The following is a 14,834-nucleotide window of genomic DNA, read 5'->3' on the forward strand; positions in this document are numbered from 1 at the left end:
GTTAATGGTGAAACACCCAACCATATGGCACCTCATCCCAAATATAGGTAAATCAAAATAGAGGAGTTTGCAGGGATTTTTACGGTGCCAGGAAAATCCAGAAAAAGTAATTGTTTAAAAAGTGTATAGCTAATATTTTATTTCAACAAATTCAAGGTTAAAAGATACAAGGAAAAATATTCACAATGATAATAATGATGATGTGGTGGTAACAGAAAGCAGGTTCATGTAGAGTAAATACATTGCACATTAGCCCGACATGTTTCACTGATTGCTTCTTCAGGGGATGTGCGAATGAAGACACAAATAATATAATATTTAAAAAAATTTTCATTTATTTTTTTATTTTTAATTAAATTTATTTATAAATATTTTTTCACATATATATATATATTTTTTCACTTTTTCAAAATCAATGTTCTGTTTATCCAATATGCACTAAGATATTATTCTATTGTACATTTGCAGTTTATTATCGATTGGGCGCGACTATTTTGTTTTTTACTTCACCAAAGCCCCCCCCCCCCCCCCCCCCCCCCCAACGGGGCTCCTAAAAAAATTGTAAAAAAATAATAATAAAAAATTATTAAAATAAAATTGTAAAAAAAGACAAAAATAATAATAAAAATAAAAACGACTGACACCGTCCACTGTCCTGCTGACATCAATTTCTGCTGACATACACGGATGTGTGTTTGTGCTCTGGGGTGCACACCCTAATGCAATAAGCTGCGCACACCAATGCACAGAAGTGACCCTTGGGGAATATTCCTGCTCTATGCGTCCTCGACACGATAAACACGGTACTAAGTGGTGGTGAGATCTGATGTGCTGTGGTTGTTATTCGGTCTCCGCCATGCCTTAAGATGTGAGTGTGGGCTGGGCGTAGTGGCAGGATAGCGCCCCTCCTTGGTGGCTCAGCTGGAAGCCTAAAGCTTTAATGGGCTTATTTTTGTTCTGATCTGAATTGGTGTGAAGATTCTTCTCCCGTTCCCCAGGTGGTCGGTTTTAATTGGAGCATAATATTTAATCGTGGTAATTATAACAAGCAGCTTCACAGCAAGGTCAGCTAACGAGGGACACAGGGGATGCTAGGATTGTTATTACCATGAAGGCGCATCAACAACGTTCTCACTTTACCCCCATCCTTCCTCCTCCATTATAATATGTGTTGGCATGTCTTATTCCTCTGACGCCTTCAAAGGGGCATTTGCGTATAACTTATTCAGTCTCACCGAGGACCCCGGAGTGATGAATCCAGAGGAGATGTGTGCCCAGACTGGAAGTGACACAAAGAACATATATTGATTTTGTACACACGCAGGTGTCGCCGCAAGCTTCCTATTCTATCTTCTCTTGGCTGCTTAATTAGCTCTTCTAAGCGCTCCTCACATTTAAATAAAAGTCTCATTTTACCCAACCTAAGAAGGACATGAACATTTGCATATTAAGTGTAGGAACTAATTAAAACTCTACATATTTCTATTTCCACATTCCTATCTTGGTAAGTTCCCCTGAGCTGCTGGCATTGCACAGCCTGTCCCCATTCTGTCACTTGCTGAAGTCACAGAGAGAGGAGGGGAGCCAGCCAGACATGGGGTAAAAAGTTTGAGGGGACAGAAGAACCTGGAACTCTAGTGACATAATAAGCGCTGGAAGAGCAAGGAAGAGGATAAATGGGGAGTTTGTTAATGAATACAATCAGTGACAGCGGCACTGGCTGCTTCTAGGCTCAGGGCCCGAAATAAATGGAGGTTTTAATGTCCTATAAATTGAGCACCAGTGACAGGCTAAGATACCCCCTGCATTCCCCCCCTCGTGGAATCAAGATGCTATTTATATGCAGATAATGGTGGAGGGATGTATTCCCAGCTCAGCACTTCACGGGGGCTGTGACTCACCACAGAGCGCCAACTACACTGTGAAAACCTTCGCCTGCCATCTTCAATGCATTATTTACAGGGATGGAGGGTGTATGATGCCGGAATAACACAGAGCGGCGGGCAGATGTTCTGTCAGCCTGTCTGTGCCGGGCATGGCTCAGTGCAATAGGCTGCCAGGAGCTGGACCGAGGAGATTTATCAGATGGTTGGACAAGTCTGGTGCTGCGTAGGTGTCTCGTGTCTTGACTGTAAGTCAAGAATAGATCCTTCCCGTTCTGTCATTCACCCGACCAAAAAGGAGATTTTCACATGAACTGAGGAATGATTGACTGATCTTCCATTAAAACACTAAGCATCAGCCTATAGAAATCCTCCACAGGCTTCACCTGTCTGCTGACACGTGTAATCCAGATCACAGGTACAAAACCTTCTTATTTGGCACCGTAAGTCTAAGCGTGAGGCTCTGACTGACAGGCCGCTCAGTATGGTGCTTCCCAGCACATGAATGGATGTGTCAATAAGTTATGGAGGGGATTTTGGGTCCTGACTCACAGCTTGTAATAGCAGGGTGAGATCAGAGCCCTCCAACCTTATACAGTAAAACCATGGTTTAATGCCGCGTACACACGGTCGGACTTTTCGACCGGACTGGTCCGATGGACGCCGACGGACCAAATCCGGCGGACAATCCGATCGTGTGTGGGCTTCACCGGACCTTTCCAGTCGCAAATCTGATGGACTTTATATTTGGAACATGCTTCAAATCTTTACGTCGTAACTCCGCCGGACCCAGAAATCCGCTCGTCTGTATGCTAGTCCGACGGACAAAAACCAACGCTAGGGCAGCTATTGGCTACTGGCTATCAACTTCCTTATTTTAGTGCGAATCCGTCTGACTTTTGTGTGATCGTGTGTAGTTAAGTCCATTCGTTAGAAAGTCTACCGCAAGTCTGCCAAAAGTCTGTCGAAAGTCTGTCGGACGAGCTGTCGGACTTTTGTAGCTGAAAAGTCCGACCGTGTGTACGCGGCATTAGAGTAACTTGGTTTGAGAGCGTTTTGCAGGTCAAGCTACATTTTTTAATACGTTTCGACTTGATATACAAGCGATGTCTTGATATACAAGTACTGTCAAGTCACAACTGAGTATAAAAGAGAAGAGAGGCTCCTCTAAGTGTAGCAGTATGGTTACATTTAATGAAGGTACAACATTTAGCAACTCACATGGTTGATGATTAAAACAGGCACTTCTAATGCCGCGTACACACGGTTGGACTTGCCAATGGGACAAGCTCCGTCGGCATTTCCAAAGGAAAATTTTAGAGCATGTTCTCGGAAATGCCGACAGAAAAAGTCAGATGGGGCATACAAACGGTCGGATTATCTGACCAAAAGCTCCCATCGGACTTTTTCTGTTGGAAATTCCGAACGTGTATACGCAGTATAAGTATGCAGGCATCCAAGTAACGTTGTCCACATAGACCATCCTCCTCACCACCATCGATGTCGTCCCTTCCATGCTGCGCTCCACGAGTGCTTCAAGCCTCACTTTCAGATCGCTCTACTGCAGGCTAGTCTTCCCGGTCATAATTGCAGACTGACAGCGGTAAGAACCGGCGGTGCGGGGGAGGGTCTATGTGGACAGCTTTACCCCGGATGTCTGCATACTTAGATGTGCCTGTTTTAACCATCAACCATGTGAGTTGCTAAATGTTGTACCGTCATTAAATGTAACTGTATTGGGGAGATGGGGCCCCGTCCCCAGGGGAGATGTGGGACCTCGTCCCCAGGGTTGATGGGGTCCCTGTCCCCAAGTGAGAAGGGGTCCCTGTCCCCAGGGGAGATGGAGTCCCTGTCCCCAGGGGTGATGGGGTCCCTGTCCCCAGGAGAGAAGGGTCCCTTTCCCCAAGTGAGAAGGGGTCCCTTTCCCAAGGGGTGATGAGGACCCTAATACCCCCCTTTGCAATGTCCTCTGTCCCCCTTCACATCACTCACATAGTGTCCTCTAACCCCCCTCCCCCCACAGCAAGTTTCCTGTGCCCCCCAAAGCAGTGTTCTCTGTCCCTGCACCCCCCCCCCCCCACTGTAGTGTCCTCTGCCCCCATAGTGTCCTCTGCCCTCATAGTGTCCCCTACCCCCATAGTCTCCTCTGTCCTCTGCCCCCATAGTGTCCTCTGTCCTCTGCCCCCATAGTGTCCTCTGTCCCCATAGTGTCTTCTGCCTCATAGTGTCCTCTGTCCCCATAGTGTCCTCTGCCCTTATAGTGTCCTCTGCCCCCATGGAGTCCTCTGCCCCCATAGTGTCCTCTGTCCTCTGCCCCCATAGTGTCCTCTGCCCCCATAGTGTCCTCTGCCCTTATAGTGTCCTCTGCCCTTATAGTGTCCTCTGCCCCATAGAGTCCTCTGCCCCCATAGTGTCCTCTGTCTTCTGCCCCCATAGTGTCCTCTGTCCCCATAGTGTCTTCTGCCTCATAGTGTCCTCTGCCCCATAGTGTCCTCTGTCCTCTGCCCCCATACTGTCCTCTGCCCCCATAGTGTCCTCTGCCCCCATAGTGTCCTCTGTCCCCATAGTGTCTTCTGCCTCATAGTGTCCTCTGCCTTTATAGTGTCCTCTGCCCCATAGTGTCCTCTGTCCCCATAGTGTCCTCTGTCCCCATAGTGTCCTCTGCCCTTATAGTGTCCTCTGCCCCATAGTGTCCTCTGTCCCCATAGTGTCTTCTGCCTCATAGTGTCCTCTGTCCCCATAGTGTCCTCTGCCCTTATAGTGTCCTCTGCCCCATAGTGTCCTCTGTCCCCATAGTGTCCTCTGCCCTTATAGTGTCCTCTGCCCCATAGTGTCCTCTGTCCCCATAGTGTCCTCTGTCCTCTGCTTCCATAGTGTACTCTGCCCCATAGTGTCCTCTGTCCCCATAGTGTCCTCTGTCCTCTGCTTCCATAGTGTACTCTGCCCCATAGTGTCCTCTGTCCTCTTCCCCCATAGTGTCCTCTGTCCTCTTCCCCCATAGTGTCCTCTGCCCCCCCCCCCCGCACCCCACCCCATGGACACAAAAACACACACTGTGCAGGTAGAATTCTCCTACCTTACACAGGTATAGAGCACAGCCACGATCGGCTGGTATCACAGAGCTGGATGGGGGCAGGAACTGCTGAAGTTTACGTTTTACATCAACAGGCTGGTGATTGGTTGCCAGGCGATCCTAGCAACCAATCACCTGCTGTTTAATGTAAAAAGTTAACTTCAGTGGTTCCCATCCAGCCCTGTGATACCAGCCGCTCGCTGCTGTCCAATGAAGAGGACAGCGGCGAACATATCCAAGGGCTGGGGGTTGCTGACCCCTGCTCTACAAAGTAAAAGCAATCCCAGCGGCTAATTTACATTCAGACCAAAACAAATTGCACATGTCTAGTCTCAGAATATGCCTGGTCTTCAAGTGGTTAAAGAACATAATTGAGTATGTGTTCATGCTATGCTATTGTTTCTAGAAGGCACAATTGACTGGGTTACACTAGGTAATCTGCATAGTCAGCTAGAGAATAGGAATGGGGTTCGCATTTGCTGCGGGCTGGGATTCATGCAAACATTGGGTGTTCACTGCTTGTTGAATGAGCAAAATAAATAGGGTGTTTACCTGCTGAAGTGAACCTCTGGCTGCTGCCGGAAGTCATTCATTTATTGGCAATAGTAATATAAACGTCAACTTCCCACTGTGCAGGCCGCAAGTGTCTTTGGTTGCTAGGACACAAGCGACTCCCTGCCACCTAGCAAACAAGGGTACTTTGTGTTTATTTAATAGTTACATTTTGGTATGGTTCGGGGGGGATGCACATCACTTGCTCAGCTACATCTACCTTTTTAAGTGTAGCCTCTCTGGGCTGCAAAGGGAGGGAAGCAAACCTATAGATTCTCTTTTCCTCTCCTGCCCATAGATCCATTATACCCTCCCCCTATAGGTCACCTGTACTCTCCAGCTCATAGATCCATCTAATATCCTTTTAACCGTAGATCCTCCTTTGCTTTCCTGTCTGTAGAGCCACATTATATCCTTCCCTCTTAAGTCACCTGTGCTTCCCAGCTCATACAACCAATATATATCCTCCTATCCATAGATCCCATTTTCCTTTTCTGCCCATAGATCCACAATACCGGTATATCCTCCCCCATAAGTCCTCAGTGGTCAGCAACCTTTTGGACCCCACGGACCACTAAACTCACAATTTTAAATCCCACGGACCACTAATATTAATTTTACATGCCTTATAAATACAATGCTTCAGCTCTTTACTAACCCCCCCCCCCCCCCGCACTCTGCATCACACTGCTGCCTTACACAGACTCATCATTGGATCTCACCTCTATATCCAGCCATGTGCTCAAGCTCTGTGCTCCCTCCCACAGTCTGTGATCAGCGCTGCCATTGGAAGTCCTCTCCTTCTTCATCTCCCTCTTTCTGCACTACGCCCAGTGCCTCCCTCTGAGTTCACAGGAGCCAGAACTACAGAGGAGGCATCAGTTATAAATGCGCACTGACAATATTGACTGTCAGCGCACATTGAGAACAACACTGCAAAGAACATTGGGAGGTATGCATCCACCAAAATGTCGATTTGCAGCAGAACCCCTGGGGACCACCAAAATGTTCTCGTGGACCATCAGTGGGCCATGGACCACTGATTTGTGACCGCTGCTCTAGCTCAAAGATCCATTTTATATCCTCTTATCCACAGATCCTCCTTTCCTGCCCATAGATCCACAATATATATATATTCCCCCATAAGTCACCTGTGCTCCTCAACTTATAGATTTCATTTTATTTCCTCTTACTCATAGATTCTCTTTTTCTCTCTCACCTATAAAGCCACGTCATATTCTCACACCCATAGGTCACCTGTCCACCTGCATAGGCAGTTTTTTGGTAAAGATTAACTAACCCTTCAAAGTCACCATCCCCCAGAGCCAGACTTTCCATTGGGCTTGACGGGGCTCAAGCCCATGGGCCCAGGCCAATAGGGGGCCCCACGGGCCCCGCCAGCCCCGCTCGTTCCGAAAGCCGCCGAGTGCGCCCGAGAGAGGCCGAAAGCCAGCTCTGTATCTCGGCGGCGCCATTTTTAAACTGAAAGGCTGCAATGAGAAGGCAGCAGTGACACTGGAGCAAGGCTACACTGACAAGTCTGCAAATGACACTGGGGCAAGGCTACACTGACAAGGCTACACTGACACTGACAAGGCTACACTGATACTGACAAGGCTACACTGACACTGACAAGGCTACACTGATACTGACAAGGCTACACTGACAAGTCTGCAAATGACACTGGAGCAAGGCTACACTGACACTGACAAGGCTGCAGATGGACACTGATAAGGCTGCATTGATGGGCATTTAAATGTAAGTTTTTTTCCTTAAACTTCCCTCCTAAAAGATTTTTTCCTTAAAATTCCCTCCTAAACTTGGGGTGAGTGTTATACTCTGGCGCATGTTATATGCCGGTAAACATGGTAATTATCATTTTATTCATTTTTATTGCTTTTATCAATCGTGGACCCAGGACTAATACCAGTACAGTATCCCCCACTTATACGCTTATATATTATCTACTTTTGGGAGTAGCCATTTGGCTGTTTTGTCTTGTCCAATTAAACAGAAGTTCTTTAATACTGCACTGACTCTGGTGCACCTTGTCCTTTTCTATTTCTATTTTATAGAGCTGTGCATATGTATAGAAAGTAGGGCCCAAAAGTGACTCAAGCCCAAGGGCCCCCACCACCCTAAGTCCTGCCCTGCCATCCCCCCCATGGTTGCCCCCCCCCCCCTCTCTCTCTCTCTCTCTCTCTCTCTCTCTCTCTCTCTCTCTCTCTCTTTCTCTCTCTCTGTGATTCATTATTTCCATTTGTTTACAATGAATGAAAAATGCCTGTCTGACCACAGCAAATGCTGCAGAGGAAGTAAAGCACTGGAGTCCGCAGGAGGGCATTATGGATAATGGCAGGGAAGGATGACTGATGTGATATTGTCAGGTTCCTTCCCCCCTTTTCCATGAAAAGATGATGTTTGTGTCTGAAAGCTCACTGGCTTCATCCAACCCGTCATTCTCAATGAAGCCATGTGCATGTGTGTAGGGTTCTCTGTGTGCTATTCATGTTACAGTTGTCTGTGTCCTCTTGCAGCTCGTGGATTTGTAGGTGATGATGAGTATCTGGAGATCACAGGGATCACCAAGGAGCAGTCGGGACTATATGAATGCAGTGCCGCCAATGAGGTGTCCATACCAGATGTCCGCAGAGTCAGAATCACAGTCAACTGTGAGTGGCATCTTCTTCTTCTTTGGTTATTAAAGAAAAGACGTAGATGAAAGACACTGAGAAATGTCTGATAGTGCATATCTGGGCCTAGCAATTTACTGTCATCTTAAAAACCAATTTATTCTCAGAGGACTCTAAAACGCGACAGGAACAATCCATATATATGACATACCAGCAGAGACCATCTGCAAGGTACAACCATATACCAGCGTGTGCACTATACAGTGGCGAAAATAATTCTTGATCCCCTGAAGATTTGTAAGTTTGCCCACTTACAAAGAAATGAAGGGTCTGTCATTTTTATCATAGGTGTATTTTAAATGATAGAGACAGAATATCAACCAAAAATTCAGAAAAAACACATGATACAAATGTTATAAATTGAGTTGCAGTGCAATGAGTAAAATTAGTATTTGATCCCCTACCAACCAACAATAATTCTGGCTCACATAGACTGGCTACAGTATGTGCTCATGTGGTATACCAGTTAAGGACCAGACAACATTTGTTGTTTTCATTAGTCTTTCTTGTTAGAAAATTACTTGGAACCCCCAAACAATATATATAAATATTTTTTAGCAGAGACCCTAGAGAATAAAATGGCGGTCTTTATGTCACACGGTATTTGCGCAGCGGTGTTTCAAATGCAATTTTTTGGGAAAAAAACACTTTCATGAATTTAAAAAAAAAAAAAAAACAGTAAAGTTAGCCCATTTTTTTTCCCCATAATGTGAAAGATGATGTTCGCCGAGTAAATAGGCACCTAACATGTCATGCTTCAAAATTGCACATGCTCGTGGAATGGCAACAGACTACGGTACTTAAAAAATCTCATTAGGCGACGCATTAACATTTTTTACAGGTTACCTGTTTAGGGTTGCAGAGGAGGTCTAATGCTAGAATTATTGCTCTCGTTCTAACGATCGCGGCAATACCTCACATGTGTGGTTTGAATAACATTTACATATGTGGGCGTGACTTAGATATGCGTTTTTCTGTGCGCAAGCTCAGAGGGACGGGGCGCTTTAATTTTTTTTTAACTTAATTTATTTAACTTTTTCTTTTTACACCGTCCCTTTAAAAAAAAATGTTTTGATCACTGTTATTCCTGTTACAAGGCATACAAACATACCTTGTAATAAAATTAAGCATGACAGGTCCTCTATATTTCAAAAATCTGGGTAGTCAAAAAGACTTTAGATCTCACATTTACACTTAAAAGAAAAAAAAATGAATTTTACATTTTCTAATAAAAAAAAAAATTGTCCCTTTAAGGTTGTTAGGCGAAAGTGACGTCAGACGTCGCTTCGGTCCTCCAGGGGCATAGAGTGGAGTGGGGGCCATCTTGCCCTCACTCGCCTTCCTGCCCATCGCTCCACAGGATCGGACCGTTTTCACCACTACCGAAAGAGGATGTGAAAGAGGATCGCCCACTGTTTAAATAGACATGGTATATAACGTCAAAGTAATGACGTATATATACAGTGGGCGGTCCAGAAGTGGTTAGTCCTGTCAATGTAACCACTTCAGCCCTGGAAGGATTTACCCACTTCCTGACCAGGCCATTTTTTGCGATACAGCACTGCGTTACGTTAACTGACAATTGCGCGCCCTTGCAATGCTGTACCCAAATAAAATGTATGTCCTTTTTTTCCAACAAATTGAGCTTTCTTTTGGTGGTATTTGATCACCTCTGCAGTTTTTATTTTTTTCGCTATAAACAAAAAAAGACCGAAAATTTTGAAAAAAAAACAATAGGAGGAAGTGATGAGCTCCCTCGTCACTTCCTCCCTCGCCTATGCTCCTGGGAAATGATGTGTCATCATTTCCTAGGAGTCTGTGGGCAGTACTGTGATCAAAAATCGCATTATTTCCTGACGCAATTTAAGGAGGATCACAACACCATTTTTAAAACATTCCCCCAATTTCTAAAACATTCCCCCAATTTTTAAAACATTCCCCCAATTTTTTTTTTAAATCTACTTTCTTCATAAATTTAGGCCAATATATATTCTGCTACATATTTTTGATTGAAAAAAAAAACCCAATAAGCGTATATTGACTGGTTTGGGCAAAAGTTATAGCGTTTACAAAATAGGGGAAAGATTTATGGCATTTTTATTTATTTTTTACTAGCAATGGTGGTGATCAGTGATTTTTAACGGGACTACGACATTGCGGCGGACAGATCGGACACCTAGCTGACATTTTTGACACTTTTTTGGGAACCAGTGACATTATTACAGTGATCAGTGCTAAAAATATGCATTGACATTGTACTAATGACACTGGCAGGGAAGGAGTTAACATCAGGGGCGATCAAGGGGTTAAATGTGTTCCCTCAGTGTGTTTCTAACTGTGTGGGGGGATGGGCTGCCATAGCAGAATGACAGGATCTCTGTGTCATCCCCTGACAGAAAGGAGATCTGCCTTGTTTACTATGGCAGATCCCCGTTCTGTCTCTGCGAGTAATGAGCCATAGAGACATAGAGTCCGCCGGACCCACTGATTGGCTCCCCCACTGGCCAATGGGCACGCGTGCGTCATCAGAACCTAGCGCATGAACCACCGTACACCTATGGCGTTTTGCGCCGCCGAGCCAACCTGCTGCAGTAAAACTGCGGCGGCTGGTCAACAAGAGGTTAAAGTGGAATTTAGTCCGAAAATGAAGTCCTGCTAGATGACTTCAGGCTGGCCCCTTTTGCAGGTATTAAAAAAAAGTCCCTATACTGTTTAAAATCCAGCAATACACTGCATCACCCTTCTCTGCACATGCCCAGTTGCTTTCCGTTTTTAGGCATTTTTAGGCACTGCTGATTTTGTAGAGGCCGATCTGCTGAAAGACTTAAAGCGAAGTTACACCCTGAATTTTTTTTTTCCATTAACAGACTCCTTTTAACCTAAAAAGAAAAATTTGGAGGAAATTTTTTTTTATACTTACCAGAATCACCCTGTTGCTATGTAGTCCTCCTAATCTGCCACTTCCTGGTCCGCGGAGCTCCCTCGTCACTTCCTCCCTTGCCTCTGCTCCTGGGAAATGATGTGTCATCATTTCCTAGGAGTCTGTGGGCAGTACTGTGATCAGAATTTCCTTACGCGATTTAAGGCGGATAACAGCACCATTTTTAAAAAGGGAAGAAAGCCCCTTGTTGTCATAACAATGGGGCGGGACCTTCCTCCATTCTTATGGCAACTTCAGAAACAATTGGCGCTATGGCCGCTGGTGAATCGCGCATGCGTGAGACGAGAGGTGCATGCTGGTTACCCAGCATGCACCTCTCCTACACTTATCCAGGAAGAGTTAGCGATTGGGCTTCACATGCACAATCATGATGGCAACGGACACAACAGGACTGAAAAACTTGTGAGTAGTAATTTAACATTTTAGAAACATCCTTTTTTTAAATTGTATAATCGTTTTTGTATTTAAGAATGAATTATGCACGAAAAAATGTGTCCAGAACTCCGCTTTAAAGCAGAATTAAACCCTCCTATCCTATACAGCCAAGGAAGCTGCTTCTATTTGATCTGCAACTGCCATGTGATCCGTTATGACACCAACCATTTGATGGTTTGACAGTTTGATTGAGGACACAATCAAATCAAACTGTTTTATTGATGGATTTAGTTCCGCTTTGAGATTTACATCTGGGGCTTTGGGCTTCAGTAAAATGGCCTCCGGCAAGAAGAAACAGGAACACTGCTGGAGGCAATTTACAGCACACACTCATTTTGGTAGCATAATTATTAATGTGGAATGTATGTTCCTTGCTAAAGAACATTATTTTTTATCAAATTGTTATGGGTAAAGTTCTTTAACTACTTCCTGCCTGTAGGATGTCCTCGGGTTGCAGTAGTTATACCGGGATGATGCCTGCACCTACATGCATCATCCCGGTATTGAATTCTTCAGCTGGTGATTTCCTTTGTAGCAGAAGTGATTGAGTGGCTAAATAGCCACTCAATCACTTCTGTGGGTGGTGAAAGGGGGTCCCACTAAATCCCCCCCCCCCCCCCCCCGCCCTCCAGTTGCCGCCTCTCCCAGGCTCTACCATCCGATCGCGGGGCTTGGGAGTAATGCGACCGGTGGCATTAGCTGCACGGAACAGAGAGACCCTCTCTCTCTCTGTGACCCCGGAAACAAGAAGTGATAAGTATGTTCTTCACTTCTGGTCCCACCTCTTTGTTTACCTGACCGCTAGCGGTCGGGAAAGCAGCCGATCAGTCTGATCTGTGTCTGATCGGCTGCATTGGAGGACAGAGGAGAGATTAATAGATTAATAGGACCAAGATCTCTCCATAAAGAGGACCTGTCACGGCCAATGCAGTCACAAGGGATGTTGTTCATCCCTTGTGATAGCAATAAAGTTAATCCAAAAAAAAAAATTATAAAAAATGTGAGGTATCCCCGAGAACGTTAGAGCGAGAGCAATAGTTCTAGAACCAGACCTCTTGTGTAGCTCTAAACTGGTAACCAAGGACCAGGCCTCTTTTTTTAGATATGTTGTTTACATATCTAAAAAAGTTTTTTTTTTGCTAGAAAATTACTTAGAACCCCCAAACATTATACATTTTTTCTCTAACACCCTAGAGAATAAAATGGCGGTCGTTGCAATACTTTCTGTCACACCGTATTTGTGCAGTGTTCTTACAAGCGCACTTTCTTTAAAAAAAAAATACACTTTTTTTTTTAATTAAAAAATAAGACAACAGTAAAGTTAGCCCAATTTTTTTTTATATTGTGAAAGATAATGTTACGCCGAGTAAATTGATACCCAACAGATCGCGCTTCAAAATTGCGCCCGCTCGTGGAATGGTGACAAACTTTTACCCTTATAAACCTCCACAGGCAATGTTTAAAAAATTCTACAGGTTGCATGTTTTGAGTTACTGTGGAGGTCTAGGGCTAGAATTATTGCTCTACCGATCGCCGCGATACCTCACACCGTTTTCATATGCGGGCGCTACTCACGTATGCGTTCGCTTCTGCACGCAAGCTTAGCGGGACGGGGCTTGTTTAAAAAAAAAAAAAAAAGTTTTTCTTATTTATTTTACCTTTTATTTTTTATTTTTACACTGTTTAAAAAAAAAATTGTGTCACTTTTATTCCTATTGCAAGGAATGTAAACATCCCTTGTAATAGAAAAAAAGCATGTCAGGACCTCTTAAATATGAGATCTGGGGTCAAAAAGACCTCACATCTCATATTTACACTAAAATGCTATTAAAAAAAAATAAATTGTCATTTAAAAAAATTATTTAAAAAAAATGAGAGAGCTATGGGCGGAAGCGACGTCAAAATGTCACTTCCGCCCATAGCTCTCTCATTTTTTTAAATAATTTTTTTAAATGACAATTTATTTTTTTTTAATAGCATTTTAGTGTAAACATGAGACCTGAGGTCTTTTTGCAGTGTCATGGAGACGGGTGGGTGACCATCTTCCCCTAACTCATCTCCATGCACAGCCAGTGAGAGGACCGGATCGCCTCCGCCGCTGCCGACGGCTCCGGTAAGTGGCGGAGGGCACCAGAGCGCGGCGGGAGGGGGGGCGGCTCTCTCCCGCCGCCAATAAAAGTGATCTCACAGCGAATCCGCCGCATAGACCACTTTTATCTAGTAGCCAAACGCTGGACGAACACGGGGATACCGGGGTTATGGCAGCTAGCTGCTGCCATAACAACGATATCCGTCCTCAAAGTGAGGACTTATATCGGAGTTAGGCCAGTGGTTAAAGCAACGCCTATGGAGAATTTTAAGCACCGTAGTTTGCCCCCATTCCACAGGAAGACAGCCTGACATGTTAGGTATCAATTTCCTCGGCGTAACATCATCTTTCACATTATACAAAAAAATTGGGGTAACTATACTACTTATATTCCCAAAAATGAAATGAAAAACTGCTGCGCAAATACAATGTGACATAAAAAATTGCAACAATCACCATTTTATTTTCTAGGGTTTTATTTTATTCTCTAGTATAATGTTTGGGGGTTCTAAGTAATTTTCTAGCAAAAAAAAAGTAGATTTTTACATGTAAGGCCCCTTTGGTTTTAACCCCCGCTGGCGGACGAAAAAGGGTTAAATCCGCTCGTACAGCGCGGCTATAGCCGCGGTATTACCGCGGTATAGCCGCGCTGTCCCATTGATTTCAATGGGCAGGAGCGGTTTAGGAGTGGTGAATACACCGCTCCTTCCCCGCTCCAAAGAAGCGGCTCGCAGGACTTTTTTTACCGTCCTGCGAGCGCACCGCTTCAGTGTGAAAGCCCTCGGGCTTTCACACTGAACAAACAGCGGAGGCTGTTTAGGGGCGGTTTTCAGGCGGTATTTTTAGCGCAATACCGCCTGAAAACCGCTCCAGTGTGAAAGGGGCCTTAGAGCAAAGTTTCAGAATTGGCCCGGATACGAAGTGGTTAAGAAGGTGTTTCTAACGACAATTCGTTATGTGTATAAAAGACACCTGTCCACAGAAGCTCTTTCTTCTATTCAAACTTCCCCATCATGGGCAACACCAAAGACCTGCAACACAATTTATAACATTTGTATCATATTTTTTTCTGGATTTTTAGTTGATATTCTGTCTCTATCGTTTAAAATACACCTGTGATAAAAATGATAGATCCTTCCTTTTTTTTGTAAGTGGGCAAACTTCCAAA

The 14,834-nt window shown here is 44.6% G+C and overlaps 1 protein-coding gene across 2 annotated transcripts in view; it reads left to right on the top strand.

The window, feature by feature from the left end:
- LOC141111222 (opioid-binding protein/cell adhesion molecule homolog) overlaps window positions 1-14,834 on the top strand; it is a 676,299-nt gene that overhangs the window by 646,384 nt on the left and 15,081 nt on the right. For both annotated transcript variants that reach the window (XM_073603349.1, XM_073603348.1), the window contains exon 5: window positions 8,046-8,180. In XM_073603349.1, coding sequence (XP_073459450.1) covers window positions 8,046-8,180 — 135 coding nt within the window. The remainder of the gene's footprint in view (window positions 1-8,045; window positions 8,181-14,834) is intronic.

Source organism: Aquarana catesbeiana, linkage group LG10 (genome assembly GCF_042186555.1).
Source record: "Aquarana catesbeiana isolate 2022-GZ linkage group LG10, ASM4218655v1, whole genome shotgun sequence".
Taxonomy (NCBI): Eukaryota; Metazoa; Chordata; class Amphibia; order Anura; family Ranidae; genus Aquarana; species Aquarana catesbeiana.